Source organism: Anomaloglossus baeobatrachus, chromosome 6, assembly GCF_048569485.1.
Source record: "Anomaloglossus baeobatrachus isolate aAnoBae1 chromosome 6, aAnoBae1.hap1, whole genome shotgun sequence".
NCBI lineage: Eukaryota > Metazoa > Chordata > Amphibia > Anura > Aromobatidae > Anomaloglossus > Anomaloglossus baeobatrachus.
In genome coordinates this window covers 199,096,360-199,112,995 of record NC_134358.1, presented here as the reverse complement: position 1 = coordinate 199,112,995, position 16,636 = coordinate 199,096,360, and the positions used below count along the sequence as shown (strand labels likewise).

At 42.9% G+C, this 16,636-nt stretch overlaps 1 protein-coding gene across 5 annotated transcripts in view; it reads left to right on the top strand.

The window, feature by feature from the left end:
* The window catches only part of FBXO15 (F-box protein 15), a 122,574-nt gene that overhangs the window by 72,212 nt on the left and 33,726 nt on the right, over positions 1-16,636 (top strand). For all 5 annotated transcript variants that reach the window (XM_075314615.1, XM_075314616.1, XM_075314618.1 and 2 more), the window contains one exon: positions 6,212-6,357. In XM_075314615.1, coding sequence (XP_075170730.1) covers positions 6,212-6,357 — 146 coding nt within the window. The remainder of the gene's footprint in view (positions 1-6,211; positions 6,358-16,636) is intronic.

The following is a 16,636-nucleotide window of genomic DNA, read 5'->3' as shown; positions in this document are numbered from 1 at the left end:
ATTAATCCTGGTCAAGTATTTAATGCCTCTGGCTGTGAAACAACCCCATGTCATCTGACTTCCTCCACTGAACTTTCAATATTTCGATTCATTAGCCCTATTTTACCTTGATTATTTTTAGACCCGTATGCACCCATCAGAGCCTAGTCTATTGACTCTCCTCTCATCACTCCCAATCACCCATTTCTAATCTTCTACTGTTCATGTTTCTTTCTTTTTTTCTAACACAAGCCAACGCTGCTTATGACGATATTGAAGTTGAGACATCTTCACTTTTTCAGGCCACCATTCTAGATTTGTGTAATGTGCATCACATAGTGCTTGCATGGACGTCTGTGATCTCACTATTCCGAAACAGACAAGCCACCTCCATTGCTGTGTTTGTTCCACCGTAACTGATAGTGATGAGCCCACTTGTTAACTCTAATATCTTGTCTGGATGTCCACCTGTCACGCACGTGACTAGTGGGGTTTACCTAGTACCTGGTAAACCCCCAAAAGATGTTACAACACACAAGGGGACACAGGGGTCACGATACAATGGAGGTCCCTGCTGCTACGGAGAGGGGTGAGGGGGCACCTCCTGAACTCACCTCAAGCTGACTCCTGAGCTCCCTAGTGTCCCCATACAGATTCTTTTCAACCTGTCTTGAGGAGGATATCTTATTCCCTCCGCTGGCTTTAAACTCACCCTGCATTGTGAGTAGGCCGACAAGTTCACTAGACTCGCCGCTACAATACGGAAACACAAGGGAAGGAAAACAAACAGAGGAAATAGACATGCAAGGAAAAGACACTCCGGGCGGCTTCATTGCACTACTACACTACACCACTACTGCACACAACACGACAGACTTCTTCCAGAGCAGGCTCCTTCCAAAATGGACCACATAGAAATGAGGATTCAGTTTCTATCCCAGGCATCATGTGTGGTGAGATCACATGACTTAAATAGAGAAGGGGAGTGATCTCAAAGATCAACACCTGAGATTGACAGCTAACGCTCGCAGCCAGGCAGGAAAGAGTACTTAACCCTTACAGCACCACAAGGAAGAAGATATTATTAAATAACAGCAGTAGACCTACCAGCAGGAAGGCGCTGTGATCGTCTGACACCAGATTGACCTGGGGTCTCCCCCGAGCAAGATACACTCATGACACCACCTCTTAGCTTTTGAGAGGATGTACATATTTCATTTTGTATTCTTCCAACTGTCTTGGCACTCACTGGATGCAGTTTGGCAATTTTCTTGGCTGAGAGACCGCTATCGATGAGCTGAATGATACGGTTTCTCTTTTCTTGGGAAATCTGCTTCATGTCTTCTCTTCGATTTGAACCAATGACCTTTCACTTGGGAATCAACCTAATTACACACTGCTCTATTAGGGAATGTGTAAATAGGCTGTAATTTGTAGTAGAACAACAGAAAAAGATTTTTCCACCACCAGGAACATAACAATTACAATGCAGTGATAAGACAAGAATCTGCATAACTAATCATGTGCTAAATATTTGCAAGTCAGATGTATGTGTGAGATAACCAAGATCTAATATGAAGGTAGATTCAAGCTCAAAGATGTAGTGGATGGTGAGATATGGAGCCTGAAAGTCAAAGCAACTTGGATGGATCGTAAGATCTGTGGATCATTTAAATGTGGTTTCTGCATATGACAGATTTAGCAAATTGCAAAACTGTTGGCTTGGTTGATATAGCTACATGTACTTGTCTATTAAATCATGTAAGAAAACTAAATGTGAACTCAGAAAATTAATTAGTAAATATCTGGAACATATTCGATTTTAAGGGAATATGTCACCACATTTGACCTATCTAACCTATTAACATGGGCATGTTCTAGAATGCTGAAAAAAGTCATACCTGTATACCTCGTATCAGAAGCTTTGTTGTGGATAAATTCTCTTTCATCACTTGCTCTTCCAGGCTATGGGAGCGGACATTGCCTGGACGATAACTCCGCCTCCAGAACTTATTTATATAGAATTCGGCATTACCAGTGTGATGTGTGATGGCCACTCTCTGCTCTCATTGCAGAACTGTGTGTGATTTATAACTGACACATCCGTATGTTCCTCTCAGCTTCAGCCTCCAGCTCACAGACAGACAGTGTGGCAATATTGTTACAATACAGCCCAGCTCAGGGAGCTGCAAAAAATGTGTTTGTAAGAAGAAAATTTTCAATTCTTCTGTTCTGTATTAGTTACTTGTCTCACACTGGTAACAACGACTTTTATATAAATTAAGCCGTGAAGGCCAAGATATTTCCCAGGCAGCATCCGCCCTGTAGCCTTCAAGAGCTCATTTACATACAAGACAAAGTTGGATTTCTCTGGAACAAGACATCGGATCATGGATATCAAAAAATACCATATTTTTCAGTTGAGAACACGGACCAGATTATAAGATGCACCCCATATTGAGAGAATAAAAAGTGGAAAAAAATGGGGTCCCTCATTTTATCAGGTGGTGTCTTACCGTGTGGGGGGGAAGCGGCAGCAGTGGTGGAGTGGGGTCACAGGAGGCAGGTGCGGTGGGGGACCAGGGTGATGCTGTGGGCAGTGCAATGGGTGCCACAGATGCTGTCCTAGAAACTGTCGGCAGTGCATGCTTCAAAGAAATGACACTGGAGTCGGCGCGTGCGCAGATTGAGCTATCTACTGAATTACAATCCGAGATGTCATCTGACCACGCGCCACCTCCGGTGGCTATTTTCCGTCTGTCCGCTGCCTGTAGATTAATGGGCCAAAGGCGTCACGTGCATAGATGAGATCTTGAGCCAAGAGCTCCATTTGCGCACACGCTGACACCAGGCACCATTGATTTAAGCCTCCCTCTCACTTCCCGCTGCACAGTAGCCTCAGCACAGCACATATATATATATATATATATATATATATATATATATATATATATATATATATATATATATATATATATATATATATGCATAAAACCCTTGTGTAAATGATAACCTTTTAGGACCTAAGACTACTGAGGTTGTGTATATAATAAATAAAGTATTTGTCTGATTGGGATTATTGTCTGGTAGTATTTTTGTATTTCTTTTGCATTTCTATTTGATAGGAGAAAATATAAAGGGACCATAGGTCTGCTGGAAACATATGAAACATCCTAGTCTGGCCCAGTGAGCCGCTAGAAGAGAATGAAGTGTAGTGCCGGATAGGGTAGCATTGAACCCAGTGCACAGGTGATCGGTGAGACAGATGACATTTTTGTGCCCTGGCTGCTCTGACAAGCACATGCGCACCTGTTAGAAAGAGGTCATTGGACCACTAGTGTCTGAACCTCTGCATGCATGTGCCGTGGCAATGTGTGAGACAGTAACGTAAACTAAACAACCATGATTTGCAGAGTGGGTTAATCCCCTGTTTATTGGAAATGGTCGATGTCCTCAACATGCACCCTCTATAAGTACAGGTGTACACTCAACATCCGGCATCTATTGACATCTGATATATAGACAGAGACACTTTATTCTCTTCAGACACTTTATTTACCTGCAGCTCAACTAAACTTGACTTTTTCCTGTTCTTGGTTGCCAAACTTCACAGTCAGAGCTGGCACCGCCTGGCCTCACTGTCCGGCCCCGCCGTCTGCACACTCATTGGCTGTCAGTAGTCTGCCCAGCACAGACCTCTAGTAGAGGACATGGGCAGATATAATGTAATAATGTGCCCCATCCTTGTGCCCATCTTGCAATAAATTTGCCCATCCTATAGTATTGTGCCCCATCCTTTTGCTCATCCTATAGTAATATCCCCTTGGAGTCCTCTTGCAGTAATGCTCCATCCTGTAGTAGTGTCCCATATTGTGCCATTCTTCACACACGCAAAAAAAATAAAGTCAAATCCTTCTCACCTGTTCCCTCGGTGGCCTGTTTGCTCCTTGCGGCCACAGCCCCATTGATGAACACTGCCGGTGCTGCAGCTGACAGCGCTTTATATCAGAGGACAGATTCCCGGGCTCTACACAGGGACGCGCTCTCTATGCAGCTTCTCCAGAGATCCGCTGCTGGCCTCTGATTGGCCGGTGGCTGATCATTGCAGTAACTGTATAAAGAGCTTGGTCCTGCACAGGGCCCGAAAATCTGTTCTCTGATATAAAGCACTGACTGCGCGGCCCCAGCACAAGCAGCGATCAGCAAGGGGGCCACGAGCTTGCGTGCTGCAAGCAGCATCAGGGGTCGCATGCAGCCTACCAGCAGCGTCTTTGACACCACTGCACTTTGAAGCCACGCACGGTAATCGCTCAGCAGGGCGGCAACATGTTGTTAGCTGTGATGCCTGTCAACAAGCTCCTGCCCTTGTCGACATGACGTTAGAGTAGGCAGAAAAACTCTTGGCATGAGCGGTCACATGACAGCTCTGAGCCGTTAGAGAGGGGCTGAGAGCAGGGCAGGTAAGTAGTCGCTATCTACTTACCTGCCCCAATGTAGCCCTATAGTGAAATGACAAACAAAGGCAAAATAAGCCGGATAACCCCTTTAAGGATATTTGGGTATATTATCATACTTAGTTGTCTTATACCCCTACTGTTCATAACTATATATCAGATTTATTCCAGAACTTGAGTGATATTGTTATATATAGAGTATTATATTATGTACAGTTGAAACCAGAAGTTTACATACACTATCTAAAAAGACACATGTCTTTCTCACTCTCTGACATGAAATCAGAATAAACCTTTCCCATTTTAGGTCAATTAGGATTATCAAAATTATTTATATTTGCCAAATGCCAGAATAATGAGGGAGAGAATGTTTTAAGGCATTTTTATTACTTTCTGCAAAGTCAAAGGTTTACATACACTTATGCGAGTGTCACACGAGACGATCTATCTTGCGATATGTCGGCGGGGTCACGGTTTTCATGACGCACATCCAGCATCGTTTACAACGTTGTCCCGTGTGACACCTACAAGCGACGTAGAACGTTCAGAAATCGTGTATCGTTGACATGCTCATTTTTAAAAAGTCGTTTATTTTTCTTTGCGCCGATTGTTCATCGTACCCGGGGCAGCACACATCGCTCCGTGTGACACCCCGGGAAAGATGAACACAACTTACCTGCGTCCCGCGGCTCCCGCCGGCTATGCGGAAGGATGTTTACGTCCCGCTCATCTCCGCCCCTCCGCTTCTATCAGCCGGCCGCTGTGTGACGTCGCTGTGACGCCGAACGTCCCACCCCCTTCAGGTAGTCGATGTTCGCCGCCCACAGCAACGTCGCTCAGCAGGTTTAAAGACATTGTGCACCACGGGCAAAGATCGTATCGTGTGACGCCCGCATTAGGCTGTGTGCGTATGTTGCGTTTTTTCATGCGTTTATGCAGCGTTTTAAACTGCAGTGTAAGCGCATGCATTGTGTGTCCCCAGGAAAGTCTATGACAATTAAGCAAATTCATGTTGCGTTTTGAAACTCAGCGTTTTGGATGCCAAATTTTTTACAAATCAATGCGTTCTAAAAAGCAACATGTCACTTGTTTTGTGCGTTTTGGATGCTTTTCCCTCTCTGTCTGTGGGAGAGCAAGTATCCAGAGCGCATCCATTCTGCATTCAAAATGCATCCAAAACGCAGTGTTTTGCATGCATTTTGAAACGCACATGCAGTGACAAAGTGCTGCTTTTTATTTGTCACGCCAGAACGCAACGTGCGCACAAACCCTAGTAGTACTATGCCTTTAAACAATATGGGACAGGCCAAATGATGATGTCATGTCTTTAGAAGCTTCTGATAGGTTTATTGGCAACATCTAAGTTAATTAGAGAGACACATCTGTGGATGTATTTTAATGCATACCTGAAACACACTGCTTCTTTGTTTAGCATTATGGGAAAGTCAAAAGAAATCAGCCAAGATCACAAGAAGAGAATTTTGGACTTGCACAAGTCTCGTTCATCCTTGGGTGAAATTTCCAGATACCTGAAGGTGCCTCGTTCATCTGTACAAACAATTATATGCAAGTACAAACATGCATATGTGTCTTTTTAGATAGTGTGTGTAAACCTCTGATTTGAACTGTATGTAGATGAATTGTTTTGTTTTGTTTTGTTTGGGGTTTGTTTTTTAGGTGATGTTTTGTTAGCTGATTAAGAGCTGCACAACCCGTTTTTAAGGCTTATTCTTCACATTAATATTGTCTTTTCCTACATCTGATCTGCTGTTTTACAGCCCTTACATATTTCCTGCACATGTTCCCATTCTGGATGACATTGACCCTAATTATGGACTTCATGGATACCAGCTTCATATCGACATGTATAGCGGACCAAGGACATACCTATGCAGAACATTCCGTGGCTTGTTTTGCCGAAAAGGTATATTGTTCCAAATTGTGTTATAATGTCCTAAAACTGCTTTTATGGTACCTATTGAAAATACAATGCCTTGCCACAGATTGATGTGCATTTATCCCTCGGATTCTCTCATCTGCAGCTGGTAAAGGGGTTGTCCAGGTTTGGACCAAATTAAAGCAAAGGCAGGTAATGCGATGGGATTGAAAATAAGCATAAGTTGCCTGTAGGATCCCCTACTGCTCCAGTACTCCATGTTGTCTTGGAAAGAAAAGACTAGCAAATTTGTAATGAGGTTCATTTTGTGCTTTACTTTCCCTTATAATATCTGAAACAGAGATATTCTTATCTAATACATATCTAGAAGACTATTTTGTCTAATGTCACAGAAAAAAACATATTCAGTATTACGGTAGTAGGAATTGTGTTTATGAAATTAGTATGTTACAGGTGTTTCCCAGTACTGAGACACTGATAAACTAAGATAGTAATGTAGGAAAAGAGACCCCGATTTCAACAATATATCACTTATTTTGATTGGTGCGGCAGTTGTGAAACAGTTCTAAGATGTGGCAGAGCTCACTAAGCTAACCTCACGCACACTACAGCTTTCTATGTATTTTAAGGCCCTGTCACACACCGAGACAAATCTGCGGCAGATCTGTGGTTGCAGTGAAATTGTGGACAATCAGTGCCAGGTTTGTGGCTGTGTACAAATGGAACAATATGTCCATGATTTCACTGCAACCACAGATCTGCCAAAGATTTATCTCTGTGTGTGACGGGGCCTTTATCTATTGACAGTAAGCTGCTCAACCCATCAGAAGAGCGGTTTTGGTCGATAGCAGTTAGCTGAGCTGTAGTCCAGGCAGTAATAATCACCAAATGCTAAAACAATCATAGTGAGTAAACAAAAGCAGACAGCCTGATAAGTGACACATTGCTAAATTCAGTGTTTTGACCCATACATCATGCTCATCATGCTTTCCTCTGATAACATAGCAAAAAGCTGCTGACAGATTCCCTTTAAAATCAGATCAATTGAGGTTTGGCACCTGACACCCCCAATCATCAGCCTTGTGCAGGTCCCCAAGTGGTTGGAATTAAACAGTGTATTTAGCCAGGGCACAACAGCTCCTTCACACTGCGTAGTGAAGTGTATGGGAGCTGAGCAGCAGTGCCCAGGGACAGCCATTACTCTGCGCTCTCGTTCTGCACACTGTGTACATCCATTCACTGCAGGGTCTACAGATGACTGATGGGGGTGTCAGGTTTCAGACCCTTATTTATCCGATATTTAACCAGTCATCCACAGGATAGGTTATCAATATCTAATTCCTGGACAAATCACAATGACCCGTATCACATTCTGGAAAATTAGTTTTCCAGTCTAAGAAGACAAGTCTGCAGTCACATAGATGGAAGTGTAAAAGTGTGTAATGTCAAGATTTCTCTGTATTTATCTAGTGAGTGGGTGGTCACAGGTCCCCATATATGTGATTTGCATACTTGTAGTCACCTGCTTACTAAACCCCTGCACTCCTCTCTATTCTCTTCTATTGGGAGAAGCTGGATGAGACTATTCAGCATGTGACCACTGATATGCAAATCACGTACTTGCGGTCACATGACTGCCCCCTCTCTGGCTATAGAGTACTACCATCGCACAGTGTCTTAATTTGGCAGTCTGCAGTCATATAGAGGGACTGTAGACATTACTTCTGAGACTGGAGTACTTCTTTAATCCCTTCGTAACCTTGGACATATCTGTACGACCAAAACCATGTTTGTCCCTTCACTGTGGGCTCATGCGGCGAGTTTGCCTCCCCCCCTCCCCCCATGATGGCTGATCTGATCAGCCGACATGTGCAGCTAACATGCGCATATAGATCAGAGATCCACCCGCACCTGTTAAGTCTCTGACAGCGGGATTTAACACGCACCGGCGAGGAGCGCATCTTTCTTCACCCCTATTGGCGGCATGGTGACACGATCATTGGGTACAGATGGGTTGTCATGACAGCTGGGGGTCTACTCTTTTTGCTATCATGATATAGTTCCTGTTAATGCCGGCTGAGCCATGCTAAAGAACCGCTCTGAACAGCAGAAACGATCGGACAGTGTCAGTTTCAAGTCCTCTAAGGGGACTAGTAAAATAAAAAGAAAAATGGTTTTTAAAATACGAAAAAATAAAACAAAACAGAAGTTCAAATCACTCCCCTTTTCCCCCATTAAAAATAAAATAAAAAATACACATATTTGGTATCACAGAGTTCAGAAATGCCCTATCTATTACAATATATAATAAAGTAATCTGATCAGTAAAGGGCGTAATGAGAAAAAGAAAACGCCAGAATTATGGTTTTTTTTGTTCGCCACAACATTGCAATAACAGGTGATCAAAACATCACATCTACCCAAAAATAGTGTAGCTAAAAATGACAACTTGACACAAAAATAAGCCATCACTATGCCCCAGACCCCGAGAAATGAGAACGTTGCGAGTCTTGGAAAATTGCAGCAAAGACGTAATTTTTTTTTTTGACAAATGTTTGAATTTTTTTTCATCACTTAAATAAAACTATATATGTTCGGTATCTACAAACGTGTACTGACCTGGGGAATCCTATTGTGAGGTCAGATTTACCAGATAGTGAACATGGTAAGTAACAACTCAAAAAACAGTTGTGGAATTGCACTTTTTTTGCAATTTCACCACACTTGTCATTTTTTTCCCATTTTCCAGTACAATACAGAATGAATGGTGTTATTCAAAAGTATAACTTAGCCTGCAAAAAACAAACCCCATGTGGCTATATTGATGGAAAAATGAAAAAAAAAAAAGGCTCTTTGAAGAAACGGAGGAAAAAATTAAATACTCAGAACAGAAAATTACCCAGGGATGAAGGGGTTATAGAAGTTCTCCATAGAGTTGATAGCACATTTATTCATAAAAAGGAGGTGGGAGAAGAGCGAGTGACCTCTTAAAAAGAATATCTCTTCAGTATCAGGGCACATTAGTTGTTCTATAGATGCCCCAGACCTTGTCTCCATTACAAACGAGAAAATTAAATAACAAACTCTGCTGATAGAGCAATATAGGTAAATGAATAGAATGAAGCTACGAGCCGCATAGTATATTAACCATGGAATATATGCATTGTGTGGTACACCACTCTCTGGAGTCACAGCTTTGACAGCGTGCTATATCACTGTTTGCCAACAGATGGTGCTAGCGTTGGTTTCAGTTTATTTCTCCCATCCTTAGGAGAAGGCCGTCAGTTTCTAGACACAGAATGTGCCCTTTTCAGCTTTCCACAGTATAGAAAACCATCCAGTGACTTAAATGCAGTGAACACTTTTATCGCGCACATCGTAGAATCCGTTCTCACTGCTGCTGCTATTATAGGAATGTGGAACATGCTGGTTGTATTGTAGGTTTTGCCTTTTTTTTAACAAAATTATTCCAGAAATATCTTTCTGTTTTGCCTTGTATCAAAAATTACAATTCCAGAGGGAAAACTACCAATATTTTGTTTTACGTTTACTGAATGCAGTCAGTAGCAATAAAGTTGTAAATACACAGTGAAATGTAGTATAAAGCACATGGGATGCGTAATGCAGCATTGTGTGACCAAGCTTCTTTTATTCCTCATTCACTGCCATGTATCAGGTGCCTTCTGCAGCGAGTTACTGCAGAGACCCATCTCCAGTCAGAGGATCTGTGTACCCTGAACCGAAAGGCCCCATTACACACAACGCCGGATCTAACGATATATCGCCGGGGTCACGGATTCCGTGACGCACATCCAGCTTCGTTAGCGACGTTGTTGCGTGTGACAGCAAGGAACGACCGTTAACGATGGAAAATACTCACCTTATCGTCCATCGTTGACACGTCCTTCCTTTTTAAAAAAATCTTTGATTGTTGAGGTCGCAGGTTGTTCATCGTTCCTGAGGCAGCACACATCGCTACGTGTGACACCTCGGGAAAGACTAACTACAGCTTATCTGCGGCCGCCGGCAATGAGGAAGGAAGGAGATGGGTGGGATGTTACTTCCCGCTCATCTCCGCCCCTCCGCTTCTATTTGGCAGCCTCTTAGTGACGCCGCTGTGACGCCGCACGAACTGCTCCTTTAGAAAGGAGGCGGTTCGCCGGCAAAAGCGACGTCGCTAGGCAGGTAAGTCTGTGTGACTCTGCTCTAAACGATTTTGTGCACCACGGGCAGTGATTTGTCCGTGACGCACAAACGACAGGGGCGGGTGCTTTCACCAGCGATATCGCTGCATGTAACACCCCCTTTAATCTTCACGGAGCCGACCTCTCTGTGACTAGTCAGGCTTCAGGCATAATATGGCATGAGTCCAAGAAAATCTTGTTGCCATGCTGCATCTGCAGAGAGAGATTACCTCTGTACATTACCTCTGTACCAGTGCAGCCCGTGTAGTAGCACACGGCGGCCATAGGGCTCTGATGTAGGCTGCCGCAGTGTTTGTGTGCTATATACTCCTGGTAAGCTCTAGGCATAAAGTGTATTTTAAAAATATAAACTGTATGTTAAAATATAAGCCCATCATTTTCCTTTTGGGCTGCTATGTATCGGCATAGCTTTTTTTTTAAGAAGTGGCACAATCTGTGGCTCTGTTTCACTCAAATGCATGCAGTAAAGCAAAGTATACAACACAATATACATAATGCTAATTTTTCTATCCAATCTATAGAATGGGATGGCTTATAGGTCCCTATGTATTCAGTCAGTACCCAACCTGACTGACAGATGTAGCTTGCACTGAGCAGTGTGAGATCTCAGCAGGGAGGGTGGACACTGAGGAGCTGTCAGTAAAACTGGGTGGGCTGAGATTGAATTCAATTTTCTTAAAGCAACACTCCAGCATTTTTTTTTTTATTTCACCACTGGAGTAGTGCTTTAAATGTAAGTTCCCTGCACAGTGTCTTAAACTCAACGCTGTCTTCATCTGTTTCTAGCTTTGCTCCAGTTGGTCTCAGGCACTTTGTGACTTGTCGGCTGCTCCAGTGTTTCATGTAACACGCCAGAGGTCACAGATCAATGTAACGCTATGAAAGCCTTGTTCTGGCTCTCATAGAGTTGTATTAAGTGTTTGTGACAAAACTTGTGACTTCTAGCTTGTCAGAGGGTGCAGGCACAAGATGGCGCCGCAAGACTGGATCAGTGCTAAAAGGATGAATCCCCGGAGGATGAGTATAAGAATAGGAAAAGGGGATTTAGAAGATTTAAAGCACCTATCCAGCGATGAGGGTCCTTTAAAGGTTTCTAAAGCCAGTCTTACATGTATTTTTACAGTAAATACATCACTCTCATCAGGTCTGCGAGATCTGTTTAGTAATGAATACGATTTGTATTGTGAAATCTGGTGACATGTCCGTAGTAAAATTTAATATAAATCCGGAATTAAGTTCTTACAATTCTAGTCTTTCGGAAAGACTTAAGGAGTACTTTGCACACTACGACATCGCAAGCCAATGGTAGAGATGCCGAGTGCAATAGTCCCCGCCCCCGTCGCAGCTGCGATATCTTGTGATAGCTGCCGTAGCGAAAATTATCCCTGCGGCAGCTTCATATGCACTTACCTGCCTTGCGACGTCGCTCTGGCCGGTGACCCGCCTCCTTCCTAAGGGGGCGGGTCGTGTCGCGTCACAGAGATGTCACATGGCAGGCGGCAAATAGAAGCAGGGGGGCGGAGATGAGTGGGACGTAAACATCACGCCCACCTCCTTCCTTCCTCATTGCAGCCGCGACGCAGGTAAGGTGATGTTCCTCGCTCCTGCGGCTTCATACACAGCGATGTGTGCTGCTGCAGGAACGAGGAACAACATCGTAACATTAGTCCTTCCGAAATTATGGAAATGACCGACGCTACACCGATCATACGATTTCGACGCTTTTGCGCTCGTTAATCGTAGTAAAAAGGATTCACATATTCTGATGTCGACAGCGACGCCGGATGTGCGTCACTTTCGATTTGACCCCATCGACATCGCACCTGCGATCTCATAGTGTGCAAAGTACCCCTAACACAATGATCATTCCACAGTAAACTACAAGTGTGTTATAGTGGGTTCTTTAGCGGTTCCCCAGCTGGTAGCGCACACATCCTCTCTTACCCTTCGTTTCCGCATGCTTTTAATCCCAAAAGATTACGAATTTGAAAGTAATGATGATTTCTATTAAGGTATACACAAAAATCAAGTCACATATTCACCAAATTAGCAACAGAAACTTCTACTGAAAGTTAAAGTGATTTTCCTCCATGTTTTCAGGCATATCCCCTGTATGTGCCATTAGATCCATTTTATTATAATGCAGAAAAATGGTTTTTGAATGTTTTTTTGTAACCTTGCAACTGGTATTGAATAAAGGATAAGTACACAGCTGCTGCCGTACTATAGACTGTAGTCAAGCCTAGCACAGATTACTATGCAGCTGTATAATTACATTTTGAAAGGTCTTACTTCAGCACCATCGCTTCTCTGCCGCAATCACCTTACAGCGGCTTCCCCATTGTGTTGCTAAGTATTTGATCTGCAGAAGGCAGCAGCTCCTTAATCACTGCCTCATATGCTGCATGTTGGGATTCGCTGTCACTAGAAATCCGTATGTGCAGGATATGGTCTATACGTACTATATGCATGGTCATGCAGCACAACCCCATGAAAAAGCGCTTGTTATTTTATTATTTTCAGTATATTACAATTATATGGGCATGGTATATTGTATATAATACTCAAGCTTTGGTAATGATTGTTTTGTCTGAACTGGGGAAATTTAGAATTGAGTCCTTAATTTGGCCAACATTGTTAATATTGTTAAGGATATTTTTTTTAGAGAAACATGTATTATATAAAGGGAATTTGTCACCAGGTTTTTGCTAACCCATCTAAGAGCAGCAAAATGTAGGGGCAGAGACTCTGACTCCAGGGATTTATCACTTACTAGGCTACTTGCTTTAGTTTTGATAAAATCCCTGTTTTTTTTGTTGCAGATTATCTAAATGCTGAGCATTGTACAACCCCTTACACAACACTGATTGGCAGTATTCCATTTACACTGTGCATAGACAGAAAGCTACAAATAAGTGGTGTGGTGGGGTTATACAGAGCTAATGAATATGGAGGACTACTTGAAAGCAGATTTTCTAGTACTGTTGAGGATAGCAATTGGATCAAATACCTAATTAACCTCTGGACATAGAGGACTGTGGGAAGTGTTTTCAATTAAATCGATTCTCTATGCATAAGCCAGTCTTCAGAGATATCCAAGATGGCCCCGATGACATCATTGACCTGCCCATCAGCATCACCATAGATCCGCCCAGATAACATCATAGACCTGCACATCAGCATCACCGCAGATCCACCAAGATGACATCATAAACCTGCCCATCAGCATCACCATAGATCCGCCCAGATAACATCATAAACCTGCCCATCAGCATCACCATAGATCCGCCCAGATAACATCATAGACCTGCACATCAGCATCACCGCAGATCCACCAAGATGACATCATAGACCCGCCCATCTACATCACAACGGATCTGCCCATTGGCTAACCCATGAACTGTCCCACTAAATGGACATATCCGAACATGTCTACGCCCCTAGCCTATATACGATGCGCTAATAAAGCTCTCTGGCTCTCTTGGGCCAATTTGCTCTGATCAAGAAGAGAGTTCACATCTGACCCTTTTGTCCGGTGTAAATTATTTTGAACATGCACTTGATTCACACTAATAAAGTAGGCAGTAGGCAACACGTGAACTCTGTTTAAGAGTTCACCTTAACAGTTCGCTAGTGATAATCTCTTGCTGATAAAACAGTGATTGTAGCAAAACTGCAGCAAGCAGCCCGGTAAATTGTTGGAATTGGAGTCTTGGTCTCTACATTACTCTGCACACATATTAGGTGGCAGAAACCTGGTGAGAGATTCCCTTTAATGAGGCAAGCCATGATTTTTAGACGCTATATGAATTTGGAGCTATAATATTGCTGTGGGAATAAACTCCATCCATTCATCGGCACTACTTACACTTTAAGGATGGGTTCACACGAGCATTTAGGGAGAGAATCGGATGAGATACGCTAATGATACTCGGCTCACACTCTGCTTGGAGTGTGAGCCGAGTGTCATTTACTGGCCTCCGATTCTCTCCTATGTGAGATCGAAGCACGATGGAGGAGATGATAGAGAGATTAATTTCTCCATCTTCTCCATTGCCTGCCTCTGGGTATATCGCACTGCGCTGGAATGGCTTCAGTACAGTCCGATGTTTCACACTCAGACATAGACGCTAATGGGTGCACGTGAGCAGAGGTAACTGCCACACGCAGCATGTTGCAATTTTTTCCTCAGCTGATTTGACCTGAGAAAAAAATTGCAGATCAGAGCTGCCTCATAGAATAACATTGGCCCAAGTTCAATGTACAATGCAATTCTTTTCTTTTTCTTTAATTTTATTCTTGAATTGCTCTGGTCCGATTTGTCCGGTCGTGTGCACGAGCCCTAAGGAGGATAATGAGCTCACACCCATAGACATGTCGAGGCCTAGATCTCCATCATCATTAAGTGTTTCCAGAACATAAAATGTATAAAATTGTTAGAAGGTTAGAGGTTTTTCCAAATCAGATAATTTTTTTTTCACCTATGATCCAGAGTACCAATCTCTGTTTACTTCCCAGCATCAATCAAATAGCACCTATCATTTCACTGCTGCAGCTAATCCTTTGTCTTCAGTTTTGTGCTTGCTCCTCAACATTGCTGCTGAGGTAAATGACTACCTGCAGTGTTCACAGGGGTGGATGGCACTTGATGTCTGTACATGAGAAACTGGAGGCTTTTAGGGGCCAGCGATGCTGAATAGGTCAAACATTTATCAGGTTAGTATAAGCTCTTTTTTGTTTTCCTCTTTCAGCCATTTTTTCAGATATCAAAATGGAAATTTAATCAAGAGAATATGAAGCATCGTGAATCTCCTTCTTTGTCTTTGAAATTTTAGTAAAAAGACAAGATGTGAAGAGGTTTCAGCTTTGTCTGCTAGACTTTTTCTTAAGCAGTGGAGGTTTTTTTTGACTCTCCACTAGGGGGCAGCGTCACAGCCCGGATCTGATGATATGACAATAATAGATCGGGCTGGTGATGTGAGAACAGACTGCTTCATTAGTGACCAGTTTATATCCTCCTGCAGCATTGGGATAAGAGCTGCTACGTCCTTACATCTTTACATACTGCTTATTATACTATGCACAGACAATTCTAGGTATATAGGGTATTAGTTTGCACATACTTTGTGTTACTATTGTTTCTTTTTGATTATCGATAGTACTGACATATGCAGCACTTGGCAAGAGAAGCTGTGGAGAAATAAGGCGCAAAATAGGGTCTTACCAGGTATGACACACGGGGGGTGAATGTTGGCTAGAACACTCACCTGGTAGGGTTGTGCAAGTCACAACCCCTATGTAGGCATGTAGTAAACGTGGGAGGCAGCGGTCCCGCAGCGTTGAGGTAATTAAAGAGGTAGAGGAAAAAGCAGGTTAAATGCCGCGCCAAACCACAGAAGTCCAAATGTTGTTAGTAAATCCCTTTTTCTTTATTTTCACAGGTCTACGCGTTTCGAGGATATGTCAGTCCTCGTCCTCAGGACAATGTACTGAGAAAAACTAACTTGATTTTCTCTGTACATTGTCCTGAGGACGAGGACTGACATGTCCTCGAAACGCGTAGACCTGTGAAAATAAAGAAAAAGGGATTTACTAACAACATCTGGACTTCTGTGGTTTGGCGTGGCATTTAACCTGCTTTTTTCCTCTACCTCTTTAATATGCAGCACTTGAGAAGCCTTATCACTGCTCCTCGTTATATACCAGTGCGGCGTTACTGGTAAGAGTACCACAGATATCAACTACAGTCAGGGCCAGAAATATTTGGACAGTGACACAAGTTTTGTTATTTTAGCTGTTTACAAAAACATGTTCAGAAATACAATTATATATATAATATGGGCTGAAAGTGCAGACTCCCAGCTGCAATATGAGAGTTTTCACATCCAATTCGGAGAAAGGGTTTAGGAATCATAGCTCTGTAATGCATAGCCTCCTCTTTTTCAAGGGACCAAAAGTAATTGGACAAGGGACTCTAAGGGCTGCAATTAACTCTGAAGGCATCTCCCTCGTTAACCTGTAATCAATGAAGTAGTTAAAAGGTCTGGGGTTGATTACAGGTGTGTGGTTTTGCATTTGGAAGCTGTTGCTGTGACCAGACA